Source organism: Epargyreus clarus, unplaced genomic scaffold (assembly GCF_041222505.1).
Source record: "Epargyreus clarus isolate Ecla_fem2 unplaced genomic scaffold, WU_Ecla_fem_2.2 ptg000036l, whole genome shotgun sequence".
Lineage (NCBI taxonomy): Eukaryota > Metazoa > Arthropoda > Insecta > Lepidoptera > Hesperiidae > Epargyreus > Epargyreus clarus.
Window position 1 is genome coordinate 2,420,873 of NW_027332241.1, and position 13,737 is coordinate 2,434,609.

A 13,737-nucleotide genomic window follows, 5' to 3' on the forward strand; every position below is an offset into this window, starting at 1 on the left:
GTAGGTAAAAACCGAGTTCAAAGATTCCGTTACATACATACATACGCACATACATACATACATACATACATACATACATACATACATACATACATACATACATACATGCATACATACAACCCAAGCTAATAAAAGCGTGGTTAAATAAATATCCTTACAATTTACTGAATTGGTTGCAAGGGTTATATTATTGGTTGCATTGGTTTATGAAGGTGGTAGAACCCTTTATGGTTCGACTCCGGCGGTACCACCGCCACACCTATTTCTACCTAATAACAGACTGCTGTTTAGGCGCTACTGTGTTCCGGTTTGAAGGGTGTGGTAAGGGAGACACACTTTTCCGAGGCGTTCCAGCTTAGTCCTCAGGGATAGCGGCGCATCTGTGGCCGACATCAGGTAGGAATATCTAATCCTATCTGGGGTTGATTACAGATGTCCATGGGCGGCAGTAGCCACTTACCATCAGGTGGATTGCATGCTCGTCTGCTACTCTCATATTATTAAAAAAAAAGGGTTTTGTTTAGTGGGTCGCGACACAGAAATATTCACCTAGATTGCGCCAGAGTTATATATTTCAGGTATGTTGGAGTCCGAGGTTCGAATTCCACGCACGCTCTGATTATACAAAGTTATGCGAGTTAGAAATTTAATATCACATGCTTATATGTAAAGAAATACATGAGAGATCGATATGTGTAAGAGTTTAGGAGGTGGTAGAACCCTTTGTGGTTCGACTCCGGCGGCACCACCGACACACCTATTTCTGTTATAACAGCAGTGTTAAGCGCTGCTGTGTTCTGGTTTGAAGGGTGTGGTAAGGGAGACCTACTTTTCCGAGCTTAGTCCTCAGGAGTAGCAGCACATCTGTGGCCGACCTCAGGTAGGAATATCTAATCCTATCTGGGGTTGATTACAGATGTCCTTTACGTTTTTAAAGATGACTAGTGCCCAGCTGTGGGACAATAATAAGAAAATAATTTGTAGGTATTATCTATGTGTACTAATATTATAAAGAGGAAAACTTTGTTTATTTGTTTGATTGTAATGAATAGGCTCAAAAACTACTGGACCGATTTTAAAAATTCTTTCACCATTCGAAAGCTACATTATCCACGAGTAACATAGGCTATATTTTATATGAAATATATTTGATAAATAGATTTTGAGGCGGTATAAAATTTGCTGGATCAGCTAGTTACTAATATAATAGTAGAAGAATTTAATGTGTATGATTTCTTATTTTGCACAAACATCATCAACTTATTACTGTCCCACTGCTGGGCATGGATTTAGCAAAGTGCGAATTGGTAGACCTTACACACCTTTGAAAACTTTTTTTTTATACATTTTGTGTATACGTCTCCATTATATTTTACGTAACTATTTTAACAAGGGATAATTAATTTCTAATACGCACATAACTTTGAAAAATCAGAGAGCCTGGGATTTGAACCTCGGTCTCCTCGACCAAGACGCCGAGTTTCTTAACCACTAGGCTATCACTGCTATCGATGGATATTATGATTGGTGGATGTATATTAAAGAATATTATTTGTTTATACTAAAATTTATTATAAGCAAACTAGCTGACCCGGCAAACGTGTTGCCATTATATAAAAAAATGTTAAGGGTGAACAACCCTTATTACTTAGGGCTATGAAAAATAGATAGTAGCCGATTCTCAGACCTACTGAATATGCATGTAAAATTTGGTGAAAATCGTTAAAGCCGTTTCGGAGGAGTACAGTAACTAACATTGTGACACGAGAATTTTATATATAAGATAATATCCATCAATGAAAACGTACATATACGTGATATAAGATACATGTAGATTGTAGGAGCATATAATATCTATTTAGATAACCTCGCGTTCTTTTTTCTTCTCAAGCGAGAAACCTTCAAAAGGTACCCGGTGCCGTGGGAGCGACACGGGGTTATGTGGGATTTTTACCGCACTAAAACCCCCCTAGTGGCCGTCCTCGGCGTTTGGTGGAGAACTCCGGGATCTCCAACGGAACACAACCGGAGTCTTCCTAAAGCGATGCCCCTATCGAGCTCTGCTGGGGGGAGCAAACGCTTTCACATCCCGTGGTGATTACAGCGATATGTGACCACACAAACCGCTGTCCTTCCCGGGGTCGCCTCCTGGACGGTTTGAGCCCCCACTCTTGCCGCCCGCAACCCCGGAAGCCCCCTTTTAGTCGCGTCTTACTACAGGCAGGGGATACCGTAGCTCTATTCTACTCCCGGGACTACAGGGACAGCATCGCTACCTCTGAGGACTAAGCTGTAACGCCTCGAAAAAGTCTGTCTCCCTTACCACACCCTTCAAACCGGAACACAGCAGCGCTTAACACTGCTGTTATAACAGAAATAGGTATGGCGGTGGTGCCGCCGGAGTCGAACCACAAACGGTTCTACCACCTTCAAACCACATGTAGTTATAGGTGCATATAAAATCTATTTAGATAACCTCGCGTGACCGTTTACCCACTAGTTAAACTAACCGCCTAACCTCACGGTTAATGCTTGTTTAACGCATTCAGAAGTTCAATTAGTTTAATCCAAACCCATTTTAGTTACAACAAAGGTGGTTTTTACCTTTTGGATACGGAATTTAAATGGTGATTAGCTTGAGATTTGAACCGGCCTGAGTTCAAACACAAAATAAAAACGAATTATTATCAACCTTGTGATGTTTTAGGATAAAGAGAAAATGGTTATGATTAAATCGATTATAATGTACTTAACCTACACGCTATACGTGAGGGATGTGAACCACGCGTGTCGTAAGAGGCGACTAAAAGAGGCTTCCGGGGTTGCGGGTCGTAAGAGTGGGAGCTCGAACCGCCCGGACAGCGACCCCGGGAAGGACGGCGGTATGTGTGGTTGCATACCGTTGTGCACACCAGACGGTGTGGCGAGCGTCATACTCACCTGGGAGGAGCCCGATGGGGCAACGCGCTAAGAGGACTCCGGTTGCGTTCCTCTGGAGATCCCGGAGTCCTCTACGCAGCGCAGAGGACGGCCACCGGGGGGGTTTTAGTGCGGTTAGAATCCCACATAAACCCGTGCCGCTCCCACGGCACAGGGTACCTTTTGAAGGTTCCCCCTCATAACTAAAAAAAAAAGGACCGGATGAGCATGCAGTCCACCTGATTTTATAGTCCGCGCCAAACTGTTAGTCCGCTCTGAATATAGAAACAAGTCACGTCGCAACAGCAAATTGTAGGTATTAGCGGGATGAAGACGGCGGAGGACCCCCCGGCACCCTCCGCTGCCCGCTCTCGCCCACGAGTACATGGCTGCGTTAGTGTGCCCTTACGTTGCTACGCAGTATATGTTTGTAGTTGTGCGCAAAAACTTCAGAGCGGACTAGCAGTTTGGCGCGGACTATAAGTAGCTACTGCCGCTCATGGTCATTTGTAATCAACCTCCTATAAAATTATTTTCCTACCTGAGGTCGGCCACAGATGCACTATTACTTCTAAGGACTAAGCATTACACATTACATTAAATGTCTCTGAAAAGTATGTCTCCTTTACCACACCCTTCAAACAAGAACAGAACAGCGCTTAACACTGCTGTTATTAGACAGAAATAGGTTTGTGTCTTTTTTTATAATATAGGAATAGCAGACGAGCATGCAGTCCACCTGATGGTAAGTGGCTACTGCCGCCCATGGACATCTGTAATCAACCCCAGATAGGATAAGATATTTCCACCTGAGGTCGGCCACAGATGCGCCGCTACCCCTGAGGACTAAGCTGGAACGCACCGGAAAAGTCAGTCTCCCTTACCACACCCTTCAAACCGGAACACAGCAGCGCTAAACACTGTCATTAGGTATAAATAGGTGTGGCGGTGGTGCCGCCGGAGTCGAACCAAAAAGGGTTCTACCACCTTCAACCTACGAACCTACTACGAGTTCTACCTCCTTCAAAATTTTGATACCAATTTTGGTGACACATGAATATGAGAATAGAAAATGTTTTACTCTATGAGTACAGACCGACGCTTTAATATAGATTTTTGTAAATAGTAAGCCATATTTTTATGATTAAGTAGTAATATTAACACAGATTTTAATATCAGATTAAAGCACTGATAAAATAGATATGGAAAGATAAAATGTTGATCTAAGTGAAGAGTGTACATTTATGAAAATAATATCTTTTTCATATACCAGGCTCCCTAACACTGGGGCCCCAAGGCACAACAAAAAGGGGCCCCTTGAAAAGTGATAATTTAAGAACACAAAACCATACATTATAACTAGTTATAAAAAGTTAAAACAAGCAAACATTCACTGAATTTGAATTTGTTTTTAGTAAATGATCCACATTTAAAATTAGTAATATTTACCGTAATCTTAGGACATTACAGGTATGTATTATGTAAGCGAATATATTGCCCTTTCAAGGGGCCCTTCAGGTCAGGGGCCCTCAGCACGGGGCCCCTGTTATCTTCGGGTTTTAAAAACGAGACTCCCGACCTGGGATCGACCACAAATTTATAGTTTCTTCTGAAGAGTAAGTTACAAAGTTTCGGATAAATATATCTATCTTAACAGCTTTCGAAAACGATACCGAGCATAGTCCGCGCCAAACTGCTAGTTCGCTCTGAAGTTGTTGCGAGCAGGTGTAGCCAAACAATTTGCTATGGCGACGCGATTCACTTCTATATTCAGAGCGGACTAGTAGTTTTACGCGGAATATACCAGAAATATAAAATAAACATTTAGTTCTTGAAGCACACTTTTCAATTTTAAACATATTGTTTACTGCATCTGCTGTTTAAAACATATAAAAATATATTTATGTAACACATTATGTATCTTTACAAATCATTAGTCTTGCCAAATATTTTTCAAAAATTTTTTGGCGCGCCACCAACTTGTGACAAATTAATCATTCATGTCCTAAGTGTTTTAATAACTATAATATAATACTGTGATAGCCGAGTAGTTAAATAGCGGGTTCTCAGAGGTTCGAGGTTCAAATCCCAGGCAAGCACCTCTGATTTTTCAAAGTTATGTGCGTATTAGAAATTAATTATTTATCACTTGCTTTAACGGCAAAGGAAAACATTGTGAGGAAACCCGTATAAATAAAAAATCATAAAAAAAACATTGTGAGGAAAGTATAAATAAGAAATCGTAAAAAAACTTTTCGACGGTATGTAAAGTCTATCATACCAAGTTCATATTTTTTCTATGCTGACACCGGATCACATCTTGACTTTTATGCCCGTTCCACATTCTCGCGAGAACACGAGGAAAGCATGAGAAACGAGAATATGGAGCCAATACGCATCGGGTTTTTCTAGCGTTCTCGCGAGATTCTCGCGAGATTCTCGCGAGATTCTCGCGAGAATGTGGAGCGGACTTTACGGTTTGCTTTGCTGTCTTACGAATTTTCAGGCCACGTGTCCTGACGCGAGTTTAACATTTCTTACCCATCACAATATGCGCACAACGCAAACGAAGCTTTTTTTATAATATAGGAGTAGCAGACGAGCATGCAGTCCATCTGATGCTAACTGGCTACTGCCGCCCATGGACATCTATAATCAACCCCAGATAGGATTAGATATTCCTACCTGAGGTAGGCCACAGATGCGCCGCTACCCCTGAGGACTAAGCTGGAACGCCTAGTAAGTCTATCTCCCTTACCACACCCTTCAAACCGGAACACAGCAGCGCTACACTGCTGTTATGAGGCAGAAATAGGCGTGGCGGTGGTGCCGCCGGAGTCAAATCACAGAGAGTTTTATCACCTTCAAAAAGTTTTCACCCTTCAGTTTCCACTTCAAAAAACTGAACTTATAAGTGTAGGAAACGTTATTTCTTTGTGGTATGGTATAGTTATTTAGTTACATATCTTAGTTACCAGGGAAAGAGCAACTGTTCAACACACCGCGGAATCACACGCCCGTCCGCTGAATTATTGATAGTATCGACCGTGGGTACGGTGGCCAGCCATTCGGTGTGGTGTGGCTTTTCCACATTAAAATAGGACTGTATTTAAAACGAATACGTCTTTAGAAAAGTATACTTACTTACAATCAGTGGCGGACTAAAGTCTTCGGAGGCCCGGGAAAGTTGAATGGAGGCCTCCAGTGTAAGTTCGCCTGTTATTCGGTGACCTTTTTGTTTTTGCTGACTTATACACATTTCATAGATTGTTTATTTCTGAGGATCTTTTTTTAGCATCTGTGTTTGGAGGCCCCCAGGATCGGGGGCCCTATGTGTGGTCGCATTCCGTTGTGCACACCAGACGGTGTGGCGAGCGTCACGCTCACCTGGGAGGAGCCCGATGGGGCAACGCGCTAAGAGGACTCCGGTTGCGTTCCTCTGGAGATCCCGGAGACCTCTACGCAGCGCAGAGGACGGCCACCAGGGGGGTTTTTAGTGCGGTAAGAATCCCACATAACCCCGTGCCGCTCCCACGGCACAGGGTACCTTTTGAAGGTTTCCCCCTCGTAAACAAAAAAAAAAAAGAATCGGGGGCCCGGAGCGGACCGTCCGTTCCGCTCTCCTCCCGCTAAGCCGCGAGTGCTTACAATATGATAATAAAGATTAAAATGAAAGAAGATGAAGATGTAATACTTTTTACAAAAGTATTACATGACGTAACATGACAGTAGATATTAAATTATAAGAAGATTGAATTTCGATGGATTAAAAGAGTTGTTATTGTTCATCTTTTAAATATGTTGAACTCAGGATAATAATAATTATTTAACTATGCTTATATTTAATATTATTTCATATTGTAGGGGTACAATTACCATTTAATCTGTAGTATACCTGTTTTTGCCGAATTACAACTTTGATAAGCCCTGCAGAGTATTAGTTTTGGTGTAGTAAGGGAGAAAATATAAGTTAAATTAATTAAACTTGATCTTTTCTGAAAAAAAAACAATGGGTAATTCAAGTAAAATCATTCCAAAAAATCGTAAAATTTGTAAATTTAATACTAAACTAGCTGACCCAGTAAACGTTATGTTGCCATATAAATAAAAAAATGTTAAGGGTGAACAACCCTTGTCACTTAGGGGTATGAAAAATAGATAGTAGCCGATTCTCAGACCTATTGAATATGCATATAAAATTTGGTGAAAATTGGTTAAGCCATTTCGGAGGAGTACGGTAACTAACGCTGTGACACGAGAATTTTATATATAAGATATAGATGGTACTTTCCATTCAACGAACAAAACAGGACTTGTCCTGTAAACCTAAGAAACATGGTCACCCTGTTCGTCCTGACATTGTTCAAGCACTTCCCCTATTAAAATTTTAATGGCCGTATATTGAATTATATTCTAGTCCAAGAATTCTACTTTGTATAGACAGTTCTAGGACTTCTAACCAGGCTAACAGGTCACCTAGACTTCTAGGAAAGTACTGAAATAAAATAAAAATATGAAGAAGTATAACGTTACAATTTTTATATGATTGAAGCAAACGAGCATGCCCACTTGATGGTAAGTGGCTACTGCCGCTCACAGACATCTGTAAACAACCCTCGATAGGATTAGATATTCCTACCTGAGGTCAGCCACAGATGCGCCGCTACCCCTGAGGACTAAGCTGTAACACTTCGTATGAGTATGTTTCCCTTACCACACCCTTCAAACCAGAACACGGCAGCGCTTAACACTGCTGTGTGGTCGCATACTGTCGTAAACGTACATGGTGTGGGAGGAGCGAAAACTGCTCCCCCAGGGTAGAGCCCGTTGGGCATCGCGCTTGGAGGGCTCCGGTTGTGTTCCGTTGGAGATCCCGGAGTTCTCCAACAAGCGTTGAGGTCGGCCACCGAGGGGGTTTTAGTGCGGTAAAAATCCCACATAACCCGGCGTCGCTCCCACGTCGTCGGGTACCTTTTGAAGGTTTCCCCCTCAAGAAAAAAGAAAAAAAAAAAGGTAAATACATAATTAGATGCAACTTTTTTTAATTTTTTAAAATACCGTGTGCTTACATCACGTTTTTCTAATAAAACTGGTTTGCTGATTTTTCGTTTAACGCAGTCGTTAAACGAAAAATCAGCAGAGTCGTTTTGCATTTAATGAGCAATTTATGTATGGTCCGGAGATGACACCGCGGACCCCCTTACATATACTTGCGGATCCCCAGGGGTCCGCGGACCACAGGTTGGGAAACGCGGCACTAGACCATTACTGTTTTATTTTATACTAATCGTAAAGCTGAAAGCATGACAGCGATGAACAACTATAAATAGACATCAAATTGCTACGAAATCGATTTTGTTCTATTGACGTATGACAATTCGGTCAAGTACGTAACGATGTGATAGCGTGGTTAGATCCTCTCGATCGGTCCTAGGTTCGATACCCAAGCATTCTGAATTTTCAAAAATTGTGCGTGTTAGATTAATTAAAGGCGAAGAAACATTGTGTGGAAACTTGCACTATGACTTTAAAAAATGTGTCCTTAAGGGTGTGCGAAGTTTACTAAAATGAAACACTCCAGTTGATTTGACATGCAAAAACTAAACCCTTTATTCATTATTACTTAATGTTGATTATTTTCTTTACTTATTATTAATTATTTTCGTACCTACAGGTTTTGACAATACCTATTTATATGAAATCGTAATACATAACATTTACCTATCCGCACTTGGCCCGCGCGATGGACTAGTAAGTCCTATACCCCTTTCACTCTGAGAGAAAACCCGTGCCCAGCAGTGGGGCAGTAATCGTTGATGACACACATAAAGAAGCACTGGGAGTGTTGCGGTAAAAAGTCTCATGTTGGGGTCAAGGATTCAAAGCCCTAGCAAGCGTTTCAGATTTTTGGAAATTACATGATTATTAACAATACTTTAGATCCATACATATCGGATACCTATATACCTAGATAGAGCAGTGGCAGTCCGTCCATGGTCTTTTAGGGAACAACAAAATTTTAGAAATAGGAAGCCCGTTTCTTTTTACGATCGAATTCAGACTTAATTCGTAGATTGCATATGCATAATTATACTTATTTTATGGTAACAAAAAATTAGTATAATTATGCAATCTACGAATCGAAGCTATCTTTACCTCATTCTTCACTCAGACCCAAAAACAAAAATCTCAAATTCAAATATATTTATTTGCAAGAACATGGGTTAGACATAAAATAACAGTAAAGGTATATAAGTTCGCCAAGTTCCACCTGTCAAGGCATGCAAATTTAGAAATTGTGATTACAAATAAATTCGAATAAATTATTTTTATAATTATTACCAATTGTCAAAATTTACATTTCAAATTAGTCATCATAAAATACCAATCGTTTATTATTAACGTTAATTATAATCTTTTATTACAACAGTCTTCAAAAAAATCTTTAATACAATAATAGGCTTTTTGTGTCAAAAATGTTTTTAGTGATTTTTTAAAGTCAAATTCACTTTTACTCTTGATATGAATAGGTAGAGCATTGTATATCCTAGGGCCCATGCAAAATATACTGTCGTGGAACATCTAAATTCATCATTAAGATATCTGTCTGACTGGGGATCGAACCCGGAACTCTGCGCGTCAGACCGGTATCTTGATCGCTCCGCCACGCGGTCGTGTAATTCACTACTACACTTCTATTACTGCTACCCTTCTTATTTTGAGAGTCGACTTGTGCCCAGTACAGTAATGTATCATAATATTTGTTACAGTAAAAACGATGGAACATGGCCGCAGTCTTCTAGAAGTTCCTATGAAGAAGGTATCCGTCCGACTGGACCAGCGAGCTCCAAGAATTCTGGAGCATTTGGACAAAATCGGCCACGGCGTGGAGAGAGTCGGTCAAATTGTTAATAGACGGTTGGATTGTGCGAATCAGAGTCTTCTGGACAGAATCACGTTCGAGAGTGAGAGGAGAGGGAGCAGGAGCGAGTCTTCTTCTAGAAGGAACAGCGATGATGCTGGCAGAGCGAAGAAGGAGAGGCTTAGAGAAGGTAATTGTGAATTGCTTTTTCGACTGTGGAGGATGTTTTACATGCGTGTGTGTGTTTGTGTGTGCGTATGTATATATGTAATACATACATACACACACACACTCACACACTCTGCAGCTAAAACTTGGTGTGGTAAAGGAGGCATACTTTTCCGAAGTGTACCAACTTAGTCCTCAGGAGTAGCGGCGCAACTGTGGCTGATATTAGGTAGGAATCTAATCTTATTTGGGGTTGATTACAGATGTCCATGGGCGGTAGTAGCCACTTACCATTAGATGGGCTGCATGTTCAATATTTTAAGTTATGTGCGTATTAGAAATTAATGATCATTTGCTTAAACAGTGAAGAAAAATCGTAAAACCTGCATACCTGAAAAATGTAAATAAAAAAGTTTTCAAAGGTATGTGAAGTCTACCAACGCACTTGTCCAGCGCGGTGGACTATGGCCTAATCCTTCTCATTCTGAGGAGATCCGTGCCCTGAAATAGCAATGGGTTGATGATGATGATGATGATAAACCTTCTTCCAGATGGAACCAGCTCAGAACCACCAACAGCGAACGTGACGAACCACAACGCGTGGAACGAGCTGGACAGTTCCACTTCCACCACCCGGACTGAGCTCAGCGTGTCAGATGGCGCTGATGAGCAGGTCAGTTAAGTTGTGGCGAGTTGCCGCTACTCGTCAACAGATGGCGCCACTTTCCGAATCACGCTATAAAAGTTTTTTTAAGATTCTTGTATATACAGGGTGAACTTTTCATACCTTCAGTGCCATATCCAAAACTATAAGGATTATCGATAAATGCTGAAAGGAGTTACGAGGCCGATTTTGATGACAATTAAAACTACACAATTCAGTTTTAATAAATCGTTTTTCATAGCTTTAATATGGTGCCTCCGGAGTCGAACCACAAAGGGCATAGTCCGCGCCAAACTGCTAGTCCGCTCTGAAGTTAATGCGAGCAGGTATTGTCATACAAATTGATATGGAGACGCGATTCATTTCTATATTCAGAGCGGACTAGCAGTTTTACGCGGACTATACCTTCAAATATATACGTAGTTTATGTAATTTAAACCCAAAAGTAGTTTATTTAACTACTTCAATAAACAACGTAGTAAACTATACCTAAACTTACTACATTACCTTACTGTTGGCAAAATCTAGATCGTAAAATTGTAAATAGTTAGGAATTTGGGAAATCGTTTGATTTATGGCTTTTATATGGTCTTAAAGGAATATTTGCAAATTGAATACATTTTCTGTCGCACCTCACTGCGATACAATTGAAGGTGGACTCTGTGGTTTAACTCCTGAACCACCGCCACACCTGCCTAATAACAGCAGTGTGAAGCGCTGCTGTGTTCTGGTTTGAAGGGTGTGGTAAGGGACACACTTTTCTGAGGCATTCCAGCGTAATCATTAGAGGTAGCGGCGCATCTATGACCGACCTCAGATGGGAATCTAATCTTATCTGGGGTTGATTACAAATGTCCATGAGCGACAGTAGCCAGCATAATATAACCTACATGCTAGTCTGCTACTCTTATATTATAAATAAATTAGGATTTTGAGTAGAAACTCCAAAATATGTAGAGCATTTTATTTTAGTAGCAAAGCGTCATTTTTGCATGTTAAAAAATAACTATAAAACCATACTATGTTTTAGCTATGTATATTTATTTGGTGGAAATATATTGTGTCTTTGAAGCGACACATACAATGAGATATTGTTTTTTCAGCACCCTGTACGGCGTAGAAGCCACGAGCTAGCGCTCCCAGGGACGCCACTCCACGTCAGGACACCATGGAAGTCGGCTGACAGTCTAGCACCAGAATCAGCGTTTGGCACATCCCTAGCTGACATCATGGAGAGTCCTGCTAATAAGGTAGATTGATAAAATATTCTTTATTGCACACTTTAATGGAACTGAACAATACAACATTATATTCCAGGCAGAATTAACTGAACTTTTAGTAGAGATGGCGATTCTTTCCGAAAAAGATCGATTCTTGAATCGATTCGAATTTAAGTGTATTAAATCGATTAACAAAAAATCGAGGCACAAAAAAACGATTCTTTAAAAAACGATCTTCGATCTTTTCAGCTGGAACAGGGGAAAAACCAAAAAAGCACTGAAATACGTATCCGTAAGCAAAAATGACACTAACACATACAGACCAATTTCGAAAAGATCGACTTTTGATTTTCTAGTATGAAGGATCGATTCAATGAATCGGCCCATTACTGGAGATCGATTAAAATAATAGATATTTTGGCCCAAAATATCGATTCTTCGATTAATCGATCTCAGATCACTAACTTTTAGGTAGAGTCCTTGGGAATTCGACTGTAGTACTGTACTAACGTTAGACTTATTTCAAAGAGACTTTCTACCCTCTTTTGAAGGTGGTAGAACCCTTTGTGGTTCGATTCCGGCGGCACCACCGCACACCTATTTCTTTTATAACAGCAGTGTTAAGCGCTGCTGTGTTCTGGTTTGATAGAAGTGGTATGGGAGACATACTTTTCCGAGGCGTTCCAGCTTAGTTCTCAGCGCTAGCTGCGCATCTTTGGCCGACCTCAGGTAAGAAGCTAATCTTATCTGGGGTTATTTGTAGATGTCCTTGAGCGGCAGTAGCCACTCACCATTAGGTAGACTGCATGCTCGTCTGTTACTCTTATAAAAAACCTGCTATAAGAGACATTACTTGAATTAAATTTATATTATTTTAAGGATTTTCTTTATCTGGAGGCACGGCAGTGCCTCCGCCAAGTCGAGTACATATTTATTTATTCTCCACAAGTTAAAAGTATTTAAAATTTTCAGAGCACACCTTTTAGCCAGGCGAGTGAGACAAAGGTACATATATAAATTATAGTTTGTGTTAAATGTTATGTATTCTGTAATGTCTTCAATGTTTGTATATGTGTATCTTTTTCTTGCCGTTTTGTGCTTGTATGTGTTATTGTGAAAAATATTTAAATATTATTTTATCCTCATTGTTAAATACTTAATCTTAGCCGTAATATGCTAGAAAGTTTAAGTCATTTTGATGTTTAATGATCCCGGTAACACCCAAATCTTATTTCCATAGACCCTGGTAAAACCCAAATGTAAAAATAGCCAATCCCATTAATCCCGGTAGAACCAGAATCCAATATTAATTCAAATTTTTCCTGTAAAACGGTAAACGGTATTGTTAAAATCCGTATCAAATTCCTTTGGAACTGATAAAATCCGAATAATTTTTTATGTAAGTTTAGGTCCCGGTAAATTAAACCCAAATTTTACCTCTTAATTCCAGATTAATCTCCGTGACGACCTGAAGTCTAGAGACAGTTCAGAGGAGTCCAAATCGAAGCATGGTTGGCGGTTGGTCAGGAACGTGACGTCAGCTGCCAGTGCGTTCGCCCCCAAAGCTGGTACAGCAGCGTTGCCTGGCACTCCGCTACCGAGCTTCCAGGTTAGTTTCTGGGGATAGCAGATGGCGCTACATCTGTCGAATCCACGCTATCGAAGATTTTTAGGATTCCGTACCCAAGGATAAAACGGAACCCTATTAAGACTTATGATTTTCTCTTTTTTTACATTTGATTATATATATTTTAAATTAGAAATATTTTTTTTATATTTTTAGCTACAATTATTTTCTTGTTATTTAGTTAGAATGTCATTATCCTTGTTTTAACATAATAAGGAAATGTAAAAAAAAGAAATAAATATTGTAGTCGTTCAAAAAAAACCGTATTAATCTACTT

General features: G+C 40.2%; 1 protein-coding gene across 1 annotated transcript in view; it reads left to right on the forward strand.

Moving 5' to 3' along the window:
* Positions 1-13,737, forward strand: part of LOC140756797 (anoctamin-4) — a 50,781-nt gene that overhangs the window by 10,521 nt on the left and 26,523 nt on the right. Inside the window, exons 2-6 of the mRNA XM_073092334.1 lie at positions 9,690-9,971; positions 10,501-10,622; positions 11,717-11,863; positions 12,806-12,838; positions 13,284-13,442. Of these exons, the coding sequence (XP_072948435.1) occupies positions 9,698-9,971; positions 10,501-10,622; positions 11,717-11,863; positions 12,806-12,838; positions 13,284-13,442 (735 nt within the window). The 5' untranslated portion in view covers positions 9,690-9,697. The remainder of the gene's footprint in view (positions 1-9,689; positions 9,972-10,500; positions 10,623-11,716; positions 11,864-12,805; positions 12,839-13,283; positions 13,443-13,737) is intronic.